Source organism: Colletotrichum destructivum, chromosome 5 (genome assembly GCF_034447905.1).
Source record: "Colletotrichum destructivum chromosome 5, complete sequence".
NCBI lineage: Eukaryota > Fungi > Ascomycota > Sordariomycetes > Glomerellales > Glomerellaceae > Colletotrichum > Colletotrichum destructivum.
Window position 1 is genome coordinate 1,956,187 of NC_085900.1, and position 16,333 is coordinate 1,972,519.

At 55.6% G+C, this 16,333-nt stretch overlaps 2 protein-coding genes across 2 annotated transcripts; both read right to left on the bottom strand.

Moving 5' to 3' along the window:
• Positions 1-323: 323 nt before the first annotated feature.
• Positions 324-1,975, bottom strand: CDEST_08183 (uncharacterized protein). Its single transcript, XM_062924342.1, has one exon. It carries the CDS (start codon positions 1,355-1,357, stop codon positions 452-454), a length of 906 nt encoding a protein of 301 aa, XP_062780393.1. The 5' UTR covers positions 1,358-1,975; the 3' UTR covers positions 324-451.
• Positions 1,976-4,235: 2,260 nt separating this feature from the next.
• CDEST_08184 (Putative EGF-like domain-containing protein) lies at positions 4,236-9,735 on the bottom strand. The gene is made up of 3 exons (XM_062924343.1): positions 8,388-9,735; positions 6,061-8,133; positions 4,236-6,005 (listed from the first exon to the last, which is right to left on the bottom strand). The coding sequence occupies exons 2-3, from the start codon at positions 7,568-7,570 to the stop codon at positions 4,606-4,608; spliced, it is 2,910 nt and encodes a 969-aa protein (XP_062780394.1). The 5' UTR covers positions 7,571-8,133; positions 8,388-9,735; the 3' UTR covers positions 4,236-4,605.
• Between the last annotated feature and the right edge of the window lie 6,598 nt (positions 9,736-16,333).

A 16,333-nucleotide genomic window follows, 5' to 3' on the forward strand; every position in this document is an offset into this window, starting at 1 on the left:
TCCCGAACCAAAGACGACAGGGCGGGTTCTGGATAGAACTTTCGATCATTTGACGCTGTGATGCCATTTTCAAATCTCATAGGCTTGGCTGCCTCCTCGGGGCCAAGTCTTTCGTCCCTATAAACCCGGAAACATCACAGAAGCGCCCCGGCGCTCTTCCTTTCCTCGCCCCCCCAGCTGTATCCGTATCGTATTTCCAAGAAAGACACAAAAGACATTAAGCGTCGCTCTCTCGTTTCCTCTTCAGCCAACCCGCCCCAGCAACGCCCGTCGAGCCGTACTCCACCAGGACCAACCCAGTGTCAGTGTTGACATAAATGTAAAGAAAAAGAAGAAGGGTAAGAGAATAAGTAAGTAATGGGGTATCGGTTGAAGTTATGTCCTCCAGGCGGGGCCGCAACCATGAACGTTGCCTCCCTCCCAATCGGGGGCCATGGTCACCTCGTTCCCCTCAAAACCTCGGCGGACCTTGCTGCGGCGGCTTGTCGTTCTTGTTGTTCACCTTGACCACGCCGACCAAGACACCCACCACCAGAGCGACCAGGAACAGCAAGACGGCGCAGAGAACGCCGGCGAGGATACCGAGCTTCACCTTTCTCCGCCGCCTCGCCTGTGCGACGGGCCCGAGCTGTCCGGGACTGTTGCCATAAGCTGGCATGCCGCCCGTCATGGATTGCAGGTGCGCGCGCGCTCCGCCCCGTTCACCTTGCACCGACGTCGCGTTGGCGACGTACGCGGCCGCCGGCGCGGGGGACTGTTGCGAGGTTCTCGTGTAGTCGCCCCGTGACCGTGGGGGATGCGCCGCGTTCTGATGCTGGTGGGGTTGCTGTGCGCCGAGTAGCGCGTGCTCCGACGAGTGCGGGGACACAGGGTCTCGAGGGGTCGAGGGGTTCGTGCCGGACCCTGGCCTTGAGGGGTCATACGGCGGCGGCGGCGGCAGGTTGGGGTTTGCGGCGGACATGCCGTCTGGGCTCCACGGGGTTATCGGCCCACGCGCGGGCGAGTAGGGGCCCAGCAGCGGATCGTGGGTGGGCGAGCGAGCCCAGCCTTGCTGGGTCTGCGCGTTTGCAGGATATGACGGGTATGGCGATTGTCCGCTGTTGCCAATGTTGTTGTTATTGTTGTTGTTGTTGTTGTTGGCACCGGGGCCCGCGTTGTACGACTGGGAATAGCGGGCGTTGGGCATGGCGAGCTTGTCGTCGGTAGGCATCGTCGGGTCGGAGGGCCGGTAGGACGAGTCTGAAGGGTAGGCGGCATTGTTGATGGAGCTCGAGGGATGGCCGGCTGGGGAGTAATTTGAGTCGGAGGGGTATGCGGCGCTGTCAATTGGGTGATGGCTTTGTTGGTTGAAGGCCATGATGGACGGATGTTATTACGGAGTGGTTCGTCGTCTGGGGATGATGGAGGTGATCTGGATAGAGGACTGAGACAGGGTGGAATTGGACTTAGAGTGAACGTCGATATGCGTCCGCGAGTCCAATCCAAATGCAGCCGAGGCCCTAGGGACAAGGCCAAGAAGAACAAAAGGATCGACTCAGCCGGTTGGCGCCAGAAGGCTGGCTGTTGAAAGCGATATAACCACGTGCCGAAGAAGCTGTCGAGACGGTCGTCATAAAACCGATGCGATGAGCGATACGGGGGTGAGTGAGCAGGGATGAAAGGAATGGGACGACCATTCGAAAGTGTACGGATTGGTCTGGTCTAGGCAATGAGCGGATGGGCAGCAAAAGCGGATGGCAAGTCCCCTCGATGGGCAGTAAGGAACGAATGAGGGTGAGGGTGAGGGAAAGGGTAGCGCAGAAGGGGGAGTGAGAGAGAGGTGAGAAAAAAGAGCGAGGATGAGAGTGAGAGTAGGCGCAAGAGTGAGAGTGAGGAACATGCAGAGGAAGGGGTCACCCAGGATGCGCAGAGCCCGCCCACTTGCGAAGCACAGAGTCGCAATGTCAAGGACAGAAGGGCGAGCCGCCGGCCGGGATTAAGTGACGGTGCAGCTCGCTGGACCAGTCAAGTGGGTTTTGTTGCTATTCATTACTAGGTACAGTACATGCAGGAGACCATCTGGCTGCGCTGAGAGGTACCTACCTACCTTACTACCTATTTGTTGCTCACCAATACCTGCTTCTCTTCCGTCTAACGGGGGTAGTGGTTCGTCTTTTTCACAGCCTCAATAGGCGGCGCTCGTGGCTCTAGCCTTTTGGCAAGGGGGGGGATTCTCGTTGTGGATGGATGGATAGATGGCGGATGGGAGGGGCGGACGGGTAGAGTCGACGGATACCTTAATTCTTGTTCTTCGAGACTAGGTGCGTGCGACCGCGGCAGGGAGTTCAGGCGCAGCAACGCGCCCGTCTGGCAACAGTAACAGTGGCAGTTGCAGCTACAATGATGATTACAGTACCACGCCCCTCTGCGTCGTCAAGCCCTGTGGCCCCTTTGAGAGGACGGGGCGGTGCACGACGGCCGCGGATGGCAGTCACGATGACAGTCGGGATGACAGTCATTGACAGCAACCCCATCAGTAAGCCAGACAGACGGCAAGAGTACGAGAGAACAACTCTGGGGTCCAACGGCGGGCCAGAACAACCTGATGTGTTTCAAACTTTCAATAGACCCGACGACGTGATGACACTGACAGACAAGCCCATTCGGTCTGACAAGTCTGGCATGTTTTTGGTCCTCCGTCTCACCTCTCCCCCCTCTGTGGACAACAACAGGCTACAGCCCCCATTTGATTGTCACCCACTTGTCCAACCTTGCCTTCGGTTCTCAAAGGAAAACCCACTCTAAATGGGAGGCTACGGCATATGCAGCTGGGCCAGGCACAGGACACAGATTGGTGGGGAGGGAAATGCAGGAACCCTTGCTCTGGCGCAAGCACGCACGCACTTGCTAGGTGGTAAACCACGCCTGCGCCTAGAAAGGGGTCGGAGAAGAGGCAGGGGCTCGGTGGGGGGGGGCTTCGGAAAAAGAGAGAGAGAGAAAAAGAGAGAGAGAGAAAAAGAGGCGAGGATTGGAACCTGGGGACTTTGGTACGGCACTGGCATCCCACACGCTAACAAAGGCCGAGCCGATCAGGTCGTCCCTCGCGATGGGGCTGTGTTCCCGCCCACGAGACGTTCGACAATGTCGGTCGCGAAGATAACCGGATTGGGTCCCCCGGGGGGGGCATGCCCGGCCGGCCGCTATTCTCGACCCTGCCACTGTTCGGCAGAGCGAACTAGGAAAAGCCAGGACCAAAACCACTGCGGTCCCGTTTCACGATCTGTTCGGTGGGGCTGTGGGAGGAGACTGACACTTACGTGGGGGGGGGGGGTGTCATTCAATCGATCAACGAATTGTAGAGAAAAGAAGGAGAAGGCAAGAAAGAAGAAAACCACAGCAAGTGTTGTGCCGGGAGCAAGACTTGTTGGACGACGTGCGAGTCCCAAGAACCCGACGCCTCCCGCCAAGCAAGAGCCCCTCGTCCACCTGTAACTCTCCGTTTCTTCAACCTGCCTCCCTTTTCTCGTCTTGGCTTTGCACTCCCAAAGACCCAACGTTCTGGAGAAAAGGGGGGGCATTGAGGGAGATAAACAGGCTGTTCTGCATCCGCTCTAGCGCAGACACCCCCCCTCTGCACATCGCAACTTGCGCGCCCCAACTGCCAAGCTGGTGGGGGGAGGGTTTCTCTTCCGCAGCAGAAGCAGAAAACCAATGTTCTCAAAAGTGAAGAGAGAATTTGTGTGAGAAAAAGAAAAGAAAAAAGGGCCTGGTAACCCGATGATGAGCGCAACGCTGTCACTCAGTGTCACTCCGTCAACTCTGTCGAAGAAAGAGAAGAGAAAAAAAGATGACAATATCCGAGTGACACTTCGACTCAGCGCCGGTGTCTGCCATCGAACTCTTGCATCCATGATGTTCTCAAGCAAACCCATGGGGAAGGAAAAAAGGACAAGGAAAAAGGAGACCGCAAACGACAGAGCACTTATCTGACCAAGTTTCTGCTCTACAAATTTCACCCAAAGCGCCAACCTAATTAATTAACCTGAGAAGCCGCACATAACCCACAAATACACGACCCCCCACCCACCATCCAATCCCAATTCCTTCTGACAAAAGCTTCATTTATGGAAACCCTCTGTGCTTCCCATTCCAAATTCCTCATTATTTGAATCAGACCCTCTTGCTCCAAACTGTGAGCCACAAAGTTCGAATGCACCTCGCGACTGTCAAGTTAGACAGTATGGGGTACCTGTTGTAGACGTCATTATGTCTTGATTAATAACAATTGGTATCTGTATCTGCACACCTCTCTCTGGCGACGTCCCACCAATCGTCTCAGCACCCTTGCTGACTAACTTCGTACACGACGAGATGCTACGCTTGCCAAATATCTCCCGCTTACAAAAAAACAATAAGAAAACACATTTGCATCTTGTATACAAAATGGCTGGCCGGACGTGCCTACATAGACTCCCACAATGCTCGGGTCCTCACCCAGAAAGGGCGGCCCCGTCGCCTCATTAACCGTCATTTCTATGTACAACCCTCCCAATGTCGGCACGCCGGCAACAGCCATAATTTTAGTTACCGCCTCGCGGTCCCAGCCAGGCTCGCCTTGTGTCCCCCTCAGCGGCTTGTGCCGCCTGCCTGAATACCTCCGGGTATAGTGATAAGAAAGTTAACCAGGTCTACCGAGTTTCCTCCGCCGAGCGTGACATTCAATGCCTGAGTGGGCGTCACGCCGCCGTTTTGCTGCCGGCCTCCTTGGTCCGCAGTAGTGAAGAAACGCTGCAGGATAGTCTGCGCCGTCGTTGCCGCCATCAGACTCTGCCGTTCCAAGATCAGCAGAACCGAGACGCGGGCAAAATCAAGCGTCTCTTCCGTAACCATGAATCTGGGGTTGGGTGCTGGCGCAGAAGACACTGGGATAGAAGGAAACAACGGTCCCTGAGGAGTTGTCGTCATTGTCGTCATCGTCGTTGGCGGCGGCGACGGCGGCGGCGGCGGCGTGGTGGTCGCTGGCGGAGATACAGAGGGCGTCGTCTCGGGCAGCGATGTCGGAGTAGATATCACAGGGATGGTGGCCCACTTGGTAGAACTGGTGGCGTAGATGGTTGTGACCCGGAAAGGGCCCGTTAGGGTGGTGAACCCGCCAACAATGTCCGGCGATGGCAGCACCACGGCCCCAGGCGCGTTGATATCGATCGTGACAGTGGCCGCCCCTCCAGGCGGAATGACGATGACCTCCACTGGGATGGCGGCGTTTGCAACCACATCGACGGCGGAGGTGGGAGTGCCCACGCGCGACGAGCGGCCGTCAAACGTGACGAGCGAGTTTTGTGCGATACATGAAAGATTTTCCGTGTTGAACTTGGCCAGAATGTCGGTTCCGTCCAAGGGCACTGAAAAGTTCGTCCTAGCTTGTTGAAGCAGTCGTGGTACAGCTTGGCCAAGAGTGACATTACTAAAATTAGTCGAAGTGGAATTTCCCATGAGGTTTGTTGTAGTGCACCCCGTAGCTCCGGCCACGCTGCAAGTCTGCCCGGTAAACCCGTTGATGCAGATGCAGGAGCAAACGCCTTGGGATATGACGTTAGTTCCGCCATTTTCGCACCTGAGTTGGTTTTGGCATTGGTTCAAAGCCGGTTCCGCCGTGGGTGTGCTAGTCCGGTTGCGCCGGAAGACGAGGAATTCGAGGGGGACGACGATGGCGGCGGCGACGATGCCCAGCACGATGATGACGATAACAATGAAGGCCCAAAGGGGGAGACCGCAGCATCTCCTGCGAGGCCTAGTCGACGACTGCTCATCATTGGACTCAAGTCTGGCTAGAGGAGACCCTCTTGCCGCCATCGCTCGGGTTACGGGCTGTGGAGTGCTGCCTCGACTGCCCGGTGCCAGGGGCCAAGAGGCTGTGGAGGCTCGTCGGAACCAGCTGCCCCGATTTGGGGGGTTGGGAGTTGTCGCCGCAGGTGGGGGAAACGCAGCCAGCATGTCGGATAGACCTGACTGGTGCTTTTCGGCAGCTAGAGCCAAGTTAGTCGCCGTTGCCAAGAAGGCGGTTGAATGGTCTCAACTTACATGACATGCCAGACACTTGTTGATCCCCCTCGCGCCCAAATGCCTTCTCGTCCGGCCACGTCCCGTCACCCATCTCGAATCGGCTCCCGGGTCTTCGTCCGCGGTCGATCAGGGCAGCTAGGCGGGTTGCGCGCTTGATGAGATCCGGCAAGCTAGTCATGCTTCCCCTGGACTCCATTGCCCTGACCGAGTCCATGTCGAGTCCAAGTTTTGGTGGGCGTCGGATGGCTGACAAGCGGTCATAGGGTCGTGGCGATGGTGTGACTTTCCTCATATCTGCCGGGTCTGTTGCGCTGGCAGCGGCAAAAGCGCCAAGCATCGCATCGGGCGTGAGTGATGGCGTGTTGGCTGTCGCCGCCACGGTGGGGACTGTGCCAGACGAGCTGGACCCCTCGTAGTATGCCGTTCCACTCTCAAACGGGCTGACGGGAAGTTGCATAGGACTGGGCGACGGTCGTGGCGGTGGTTCTTGAAGTTCCGAGACGGACTGTGCTTCCTGGGGCAACGGGTCGCCGCTGCTCGGTGCGCGATTCATGACGATGGACGGCTTTGACATTTTGCCTAAACTTGCGCTCCTCACCAGCTTGCTCTCGTCGCCCACATCGCCATATGGTGACCCGCTGCCACGGCTCATTTGGCTGTTTTCGTCTTCGGTGGAATACGCATCATCCCCGTAGTAGTCGTCTGGGTATCCCGGGCTAAATCCCGGTGATTGACTACCCCAGCTCTCAGGCATTGCGGCACTCGAGGCAAACGACGTGTGTGATCTAGACCGCGGGCTCTCTTCGGGAATCGGTGAAACAAACGAGGCATTTGAATAAAAGGACGAGTCGCCTCGGCGCGACGATGGCGGTGGGCCTAGAGTTACACTTCGTCTCGGCGGCGCTACCGGGGGTGGTGCAGCAACGGGCGGGATAGCTGCCGGCAGGGGAAAGTCTGGAATCGATCCGACAGACGAAAGCGACGATTGCGTGTGTCTTGACGACGGGGTAAGCGGAGTGGATGATATATCCTGGCTCAAGACTGATTCCCGCCCGCTTTGCGGTGTGTATTGGAACACGGGAGTGTGATCCTGAACTCGTGAGCTGTCCAGGATGGAGGGTACTCTGCTCGGGCGAGGCGGTCGTTGGGGTGGTGGACCACGGCCCGGAGGAGGTCGGTAGGGTTCGGCATCCGGGTTGTTTGCGGGAGACAGAATCGGTCCGGGTAGCGGCCATTGCGGGATCTGCGTCGGTCGGGAAATGGCGCCCCCAATTCCTCCGTCCTTATTCTGTAGTGCTGCCGATGGTTGGGGTCTCGGTATACGTGATGGCGGTGATTCAACTATTTGGCGTCTTTCTGAGACATCCGTGGGGCTGTCTGGATCTTCTTCGACTATTGGGAACCTCGTGGCGCCTGGCGGCGAGTTTTGTTCCCGGAGAAATCCGGCCTGAGCCCGTTCTCTTGCCCGCTTGACGGATCCTGCAATCGATGGTCGATCCATATCTTTTCCATATTGGGGGTGACTCATTTAGTACTCGTAAATTCGGTCCAGCGACATCAGAGTTTCGGGTTTCCGAATTTGTGCTTCGTCTCCCCCTCCTGCGAGATGCCTGCGTGTCCAGGTTCGACGATTAAACCATTCGCTCTACAGTATCAGCTGGCTGCAGGTCTTATGGCCGTGGTTTCTGCGGCTTTCCGATAATTGGTTGATGCGGCGGTGCTTTCGAAATTGCCCGAGGGGAAACTCGTACAGGCTCGAATGGGCAGTGCTGCGACTGCAGGTACTCGTCGCAGCTTCGCCGACAGAAACGACTGGCGGTGGATATTTCAAACGAAGGTCGCTCAACTCTATTGTGAGGCGGTGTAACTGTGCGAAGTTGAAAACAGGACCCAGGCCTATTAGGAAGAATCGAAGTCCGGGGCGATGCTGTTGAACACGCAGCCGAGTGGCGACCGAGTGGAAAGGAATGAAACGGGGCGGGGAAAACGGCGAGGGAACGAGCTGCGTACTACGCAGTGGTAGCAGGATTGGAAAAGAAGCCGGATAGATTAATTAGGGTAGGAGAGAATGAGGCGAAGACAGCGGACGATCTATCGTGGAGAAGTCCAGGCAGGTCAGCACGAGAAAAAGTATTTAGGAGAGGGTTGAGGTGGTGGTGGTGGTGGGTGGTAGGAAGGATGAAGCAGCACGGCCACCGAGAGAACCTGCCCAGTAACAGACACAGGAGGTTCCCGGTGCTTCGGGAGGGTCGCTTCAAGCCGGCCGCACCCTCCTAAGTAGCACGCAGGGAACACCTAAACAGGAGAGCCACGGGTAAGGGGGTAGTCCCAAAGGGATCACGTACATTTGGTGTTTCGAGACTTGATCTTCTGGCCAGCGTGATTCGCCCAATGAAGAAGATATGTCGTTGCCGTCGATGAGGAGAAGAGGAGTGTATGTGAGTGAGTGAAGAGACGACCACGGGTCGGAGATACGATATGATGGGTGAGTGAGTGAGCGAGTGTGATGACAGAAGCTGACTGTGGGGTGATGACATCGGCCTCAAAATGGGGAACAGGCGCGCCTGAGCAGATGGCTTCCACCAGCAGACAGACCAACGCAGTCGTCGGCGCAACAGCAAAGCAACGCAACGCAACGCAACGACAGAGTGCAACTCTGATGGCGGACAGGATAAGAAGAGTCGTCAGTGGTGAGACGGAGCGCGGATGGTTGCACGACACACACTGGGCCTTGCGATGCTGGCGGAAGGACTGAGAGTGTTTCAGACGGGCGGAACGGGCAGGGTGTATCCAGCGTCGGGGAGGCAGCACCTCTCTGGGGGGAACCTTGCGGTTGACGTCTGAAGATTCGAAGATCAAGTGACAATCAGGCGAAGACGCAGACCCGCGGAGTAGTCAAGGCTAAAATGATGTGCGAACTGACAGGCGAGATCCGCGTGGCGGAGCGCGTCCGTTGACGGGATTTGGTTAGAAGGAATAAAAAAGTAGAAGAAGTTACAATGCAACGGAACAGAGAGACAGAGAAGAGAAGGAAAAGTTGAGCAAGGACGACGGCGCGGGTTCCGAATCGAGTTGTTTCGAATGGGGGTAGAACAAGGTTATCGGCAGTTGGATGTCTTCAAGACTGAGCTGTTGTCCGGTTGGCGGCAAGATGAAAAAGTAAAGAAATTCCAATAACGGTCGATTGTGTCGACGGGATTGGGAGGGAAAAAAGAAAGTAGAGAAGTGAAAAGGCGTCCGTCCTGTGTGAGCTTGTTGGCAGGTCTGTGTGGGCGTGTCTCGGTCGGTAACCGGACACTGATGTATCGTGGGATTTTGACCGGCTGTCGATGCCAATGCCGACTTACAACAACAGGTTGGCCGGAGTAGACTCGCGACTCGACGTGACTGGACGGAGGCGACGACTCTTGCTCGTTACCACACCTGCTGGATAGGCGTTCGAGACTGTGAAGGCGAAGAAGAGGGGAGAAGTCTGGAAGAGGAGTCGAGACGGGACAAGAAGGGATAGAGAAGAAGGCAAGGAGGGATCCCCAGAGGTCAAAAAAGGGACAAGCGGGCTGCCAGAAGGAGAGGGTTGGGCTGGGTCTGAGTCCTAATGCAGAGACGAGGGTGGGATCGGGGAGGTCTGGCATGAGTGACAGCCCATTTGATCAATCAATCAATCAATCATGGAGAGGCTGCAGAAGCATGTTCACTCCACCAGGAAGGACTCGAAGAGGAAGAGAGGAGAGAAGAGACCAGGGGCATATCGCCTGGCCCTTGTCTGTTCTCCGTCGGGGGTGGGTGTGCATATGTTTCTCACCATCCGTACCTCCGTATGGTTGGTTGGTGAGTGTGCTACTCTCTGCAGTCCCACCCAGTCTATCAAGTCGGGACAATACGCCGGAGGTGAAGTGCTGCCGCAGCTTTCTGCAGCGCTGTCGCTGCCATCTACATAGTAAAGGCTAAGCCACGGAGGCGGCGGCAAGTTGAAGAGGGAGATGCCCCGTGCTGCAAGGCACGGGCGTGGGGATTGTGACGGGATTGCGCAAACGATGTGATGTGGATAGGACAAGACTTTCAAGAGGAAATGACAACAGGGTGGGGTGGCCGTGACACCAACGGGACACCAACGAGCCCAGCGTCAGTGTCAGCGTCAGCGACAGTCCAAGCTGGTAGAGGCGAGAGGGCCGTTGACGGCGTGGTCGCCACTGTTCTCTGCTCTTTACTCCTTGCTCCGGGTCCCTAGGCTGTCGGGTGGGAGCACAGAAGCAGTTTGGAAAGGGAAACCCGATGGCGCAAGAGGCGTCCGGCCAAATCGATGGTCGCGCAAGCCCGGCGGTCGCCCCAACTTGCAAAAGGTATATCGGACGTCTCCCAAGGGTTGCCCCTGGCGGCAATTTTGAAGAGGACAATGATCCAAAGTGGTAGATAGATTGCTGGTAGCTCGGGTAGACTTTGGAACTGGCAAGGGGTAACTGTAACTGTAACTGCACGCAGTTTGTAAGTTTTAAGAGAGAGAGAAAGAGAGAGAGAGAGTGTGTGTGTGTGTATGTGTTTAGACTTCGAGAGTCTCGTCAAGTTCCTACCTTACCTATCACCTACCCACCGCTCCTGCTCCAGGAGTCATGCCTGCTTACCCCCTGGCTAGCCCTCGTCGAGCCCCTGTCTTCTGGACTCACCAAGTGGATCTTTCCGGAGTTTGGTGGGCCAACGATGGACGTATTAGTCTCAAGCGGAAACACTAGTGCAGGCACGCACCGCGAGACCCTTTTGATCCCTGCAATGGCGGTCCAGATGGCCCGATCTGGGGGAGGCTCACCCAACTGGTCCCGGCTTTCCTTTCTTTTTTTGCCTTTCCAATATTGGGGAGATGTCGCTTTTCGATGCATGGAACCTAGTGTCTTGTGAGCAAGGAACAGTCAGTCGCGTAGCACACCACCGAGTCCCGACCCGACATCGCATACATGCTTTATTACCACCTCAGAGTCGTTCAACCCGCCAACGCGCCAAGTCTCCGCGAACCAAGCCCCTCAACGGAACATTCTCTTCCTGCAACCTGCGGCAAGCCCAGCCTTCTTCGCCGTTTTCTTTTGCATATGCCAGAGCTGCCGTCGGCGTGCACGTCAAAAAAGAAAACCAAGAACAAGCCATCCTGGAACTGGAACGAGACACTGTCGCCCGCCCGTTGCTCAGCCACGAAGAATTCAATCGCCAAAGAACAGCCAACCCCAATAGCCAGCATTTGTCAAATCATCGAGGGGACATCGGGAAGCCAGAGGTGCACCTTCATCCATTCATACGCCCGCAACACGCTTGCATCGTCACCCGCTACCCACTGTGCATACGCTCTCCAAGAAGACGGGACGAATTGAAACACTGCCTTCCTTGAGCTGATGTCTGCCGCAGGAGAGATAAAGAGGGAACTATCCCAACTTTTTCTTCATTGTCCGGCCTGCATCCGGCCCTCGATGAATAGCCCCCCCTATCGGCAAGTCTCTGACAGAGCGCTGAACGCGGTCAGGCGGTAGGAGATCACCGTCTCATCCTTGACCAAGCTGTCGACATGCCGGACATCAGCCACCCTCCTCCATGCTATCCTGTCCATCTGGGCGTCATCACGACGAAGTCAATATGACCGTTCAACACCCCGCGCCGACAACAGAAGAACGGGGTGACGATTGCCCTCACCTTATGCTTGCCTTGCAGCCTTTGCCTTACCACTAGAACGCCGATCAGCATTACAGCTGACACACAAGCGGGGGTCTGCCTGCGGCATGCAGCTCCAAAGTTCCTGTAATAGCCCCCTCCTGCAGGAACATCTCGACAGGATACGGAGGTGGATGCCCTTGTGGTCTTGGCACGTCGATATGTGATCATGACTTCTTCGTCTTTTGTCTCCTGGGCTTCTGCACTGCTCTCTGTGGCATGTCTCACGGCACCCAACGAGGTGGTCCCTACTCTGGGAATGATTTATCCAACCAGCGCTTCGAGGAGGTAGTGATAGAACAGCCACGGCGACGGCGACATCAACAAGTTGGCAGGCCATGCAGCGCCGTCCATCAACTAGTTTGTCTTTTATTGTACTCTACAGGCCGCGGTTCGTTTTCGAGTTCTAGACGAGTTTCAGCTGCCGCATGCATGCTGCAGACATGGGACAGGGCTCAGGGTCAGCCCCTTCCTCATCTTTTTATCCGTCACAATGGCCGCAATTGGGTGCATCGGCAAGCACCAGTCGTACTAGAATATACTTTGTCACGTGGAGCTCCTTCCTCCTTCCTAACAGGGTACATCGATGAATATCCAACACACGTTGCCATTATCCCTATTGTTCAACATACAGGTATGCGGCGGCGCTTCCGTATTCGAACCTGCCAGGTTGCCACAATAAATGTGGTCACATGGTGAATGATCGACGCGGGACAGCAGCCGGCAGGGCACTGCTGCTGCCCATCCGATCCCCGGCATTATTTAGACAAGTCTTCCCCTTGCGGCCTAACCTCACATCAGCTATCGAGGCAGATGCAGATGCAAATGCAGATGCAGATGCAGATGCAGCCATCGGGAGATGGTTTACACACTTCGGAGAAGCGCACCTTTTTTTAGAGTGAGTGAGCACTACCGCTGCCTGTATCTCTGCACGATTTGAATTTCAATTGCCGTACCTCTCCACACGTGGAGTGTTGGGACGAAACGAAACAAGGCGCCGACGGAGCCGCCGTCTTGCGATGAAGCAACCCGCAGCCCGTAGCCCAAGCGACCTGATCTCTGATTTGGATCTGATTCTCGGCTGTGTCTATCTCACAGAAGACACGTCGTCATTCCTCGGGGAAGCGTTCAGAGACGAACTGCAGTCTCTCGCCAAGTCACTGTTCGGTATCAAGTCTTACCAGCCCTCCAATGGTTCATTCGCGGGTCTCCGAGGTGTTATCGGCATCGCACCAGCCTCTATCGGCGGTTATCAACGTCAAACTCTCCAGCCCCAGGGCGCCGACTAGCCGCCGGGGTGGAGGTATCGTGCGCTTCCTTTCCTTCGGTGATTGCAGACGTATCATATCCTTGCTTTGTTTGCTGCTTCCGCATTCTTTTGTGGCCGAACTGTTGAACGAACAAATTAGAGATGTACATCTGTTCCGGTTCCCGAATGTGTGGATATCAAGCACTCCACTAGCCGGTCCCTGAATGTCGTCTCCAAGCTCAGCGGGCATTCCAACGAGGTGTCGATCACCCAAAGTCGTCATTTCCGGATGCTGCGCCGTGAACCTAATCTGCTGAGTGAAACCATAGATCGAGTGCTTCGAAGCGGCCAGTCATCTTGGGGATCATGCTTATGGCCATGCCACATGATGGCTTTTTTTTTTAAGGGGGAGAGGACACAACAGCATCAAGTTATCAATCACTTGTTTTTTATAGCACATCCCAATTTCATGCTGGTCGAATAACCTGACACAGTCTACAACTGGAAAAGGTCATCTCTTGGCAGGGGACAAAACTCAAAAGTGATATTACTCGGAAATTTCACTTCTATGCAGGATGGCTCTCCACATGGGTCTTCAGACCTGATCATCTTGCGACAAGGAACCGTATGCTTGCTGTCCCGGGTCCACGCTGGGCGTGAGCAATGTCAACGTGGTTGTCAAGCTCGGGTGACGGTTCGGCGCACCTCGCGCGGTGACCCGGCTCGTCTCTCAACGAAGACGACGTTGGCCTTTGTCATGTCTGGACCATCGGAAAACCCCCCTCCGCCGTTCGGCTGTTCTGGTCATGACTCTCCACCTGGGTCTTTGTCCCGACGTCGACGTATTGTACGATCTGCAAGAACAGCTAGAAAAGCAACGTGCCTGCGCATTGCCATGTCACAGCTTCTGGGCAGTTGGCTTCTTTGCTAGACTTCCTTTTGGACCTGTCGGGGTGTTTGTGGTCATGGCCATCACCATCGTCCATCATGATGTTGGCTTCCGCAGTGCTACAACTCCAAGACTAGCCTGCAAGAGTTTAAGCGTCGCATCTCGAATTAATCGCCTGGAACGTTTTGGAGTTCAAACAGTCCAGGATTCTCTCCTTTTGGGCGGCTGCTTCCTGTATCGACTGCTTCTTGTTCCCGTACAACACAGGCATCAAGTCACGAGTTGGCACGGAAGTACACCTTATAATCATCATTGAACAACTTCTTTATGCGATTCACATCCTGTCAGTTTCGCCGGTAGCGCTCCAGGCGGCCTTCAATGGACAGAGGTCCAATTTTGCTAGCGAGATCGGCGTCAGTCATACCAAGTCGAGGGCGAGCCAGGCCCCTAAGAGCAAATAAAGGCAGCCTCGTTGATGAGAATATTTTGTTTCTCGACATTGGGTGTCGTCGCTCTCGCAGGACTTCCAGAATTGCTTCCCTCTTGATCTTATGCTTGTCTCGGCTTCGTCGAGGTAGTGTCCCAAGACGACCTGCTCCGGATGCAACACGATGCCGGAACAACAGCGCTCCTATCCTGTAGTCAAGTGAAGGGAGTTTTGTCCGTTGGGGTAGGGGTTGTTAAAGATTTCTTGGTCAGAATGTCTGAAGTTCCATCGTCAGGAGCATGTATTGCATCAGATGTGATGTTTAGCTGCTGAACTGAGTCCAACTCGGGTTGGCCGTCATTACATCAGCCTTCGACACGTCACGGAAGTTTTCAACCGCAGGCAAGTGTCAAATGCTTTCCATTCGAGTTCCAGATAATACAAACCATAACTGACACTGCGCATGAGGCCTTACACAACTCTATCGTCATCCCCGATCCTGGCTTGGAACATCATCAGCAGAAACAAGTGGGCTGTCGCTGAACCCCCCGCAACGGGGTTAAACGTCAAGACGGCAGATTCACTTAGGCACGCCGGGAGCTCACAAAACGTTGCTTGTGAATGGTGGCTGATCACACCGCCAAGAGAACTGATGCTTAGACGACATCTCCAACTGAAGGTTTCAGCGATTTGGACTATTCGAAAGGTATCTTGAAGCTCCGAGACGAAGAGCGAGACCGCCTTCAAGGGTCGCTTCCCATCCACAGTCTACGAGTTGTCGGGTAGACTAATTTATTCACACAACTACTGACTGATCTTCGAGTTGTTACTTACTATACGGTTGCAGCAATGACACAACTTTCGGAGGGAGACGTTGGACTCACGTGATCTCACCGGCCTTCACCGAGTGTGCACGGGACCCGGACCTTGGTCTGGACATTCGTTGTTGTGTGCGGATACTGGTGTGCGGGTGCCCCCACGGCGCAAAGTCCAGGCCTTCTCTGGGCCGTCGCGGAAAGACGGGAATGCTACGGCCCAGATTCTTGGATCCGAGGGGTATCCTCCATCTCCAACAGAATCCACCTTTCAAGACGACACAGCTCGACAATGAGTCTGACTGTCTGGCCAGCCTCCGGAGGAAGGGGGGAGTCGAGGTGGGCTTTGGTAGTTTCCACATCACGATGATACGGCGACGAGGTTTCAGACCAGACGGAACCCCTTGCGTGGGCCGTGGCTCGGCAGGCGATGAATCACAAGCCCAGCATGCCCAGTAATGGCTCAGGTCGCCTCATCAGTCTTTTCTCGTCTCAATCGCGCAGCCAACCAGCCAGCCACGCCCATTCGCCTATTCATCTAGGTCAATGGTCACCACCAATCTTTAACTTTTTTCTTCTGGTCTCTGCCTTTCGGGTCTCGAGTGTGACTGGAGCTGGTTGACTCGAGCACAAGCCGCAGACGTCATGGCTTCCGGGCTGAAAATGCTCGTGCTGGGCTGTTCGAGGGATGGAGAGTGTTGGGCATCGAGCATTGATGTGCTGACGTACGCTTTGAGTTCACACTCGCCTTGAGTTTGTTTGTATCGCAGGGAAGGCCACCAGAGGAGTAAGATGTAGGCACAAAGCAAAGGAGCGGGCGGCATTTGGCAATTGGGGTTTTACGCGGACACAGCGACTCTTGCCATACCATGCCGTACCATGCCATGCCATAATACGAGTATTTTAGAGGTTGAGGGGGCGTCGAGGCAGAGAGGGAGTCTTGGGAGGTTTGCCGTTCAGCCCGTCGCGGCATGAAAGAGTGGCCCCGACGGAGAGGGCGGAAAGTGGAAGAGCAAGGGGAAGGGTGGAGACTGGACAGCAGAGATACTCGGAGGGGCCAAAAGGTGAGTGGACGACGAGGTGACATGATGCGAGGGGATTCAAGCCTGAACCAGCAGGCTGGCTGCTGCTAGGGAATGCGGGAGACTCGTCGATTCCACCCTTGGCCGTTCCTTCTCGGTGCTTCTGTGCTTCGGCGAGGCAGGGACCGTTGGTGAGTGGTG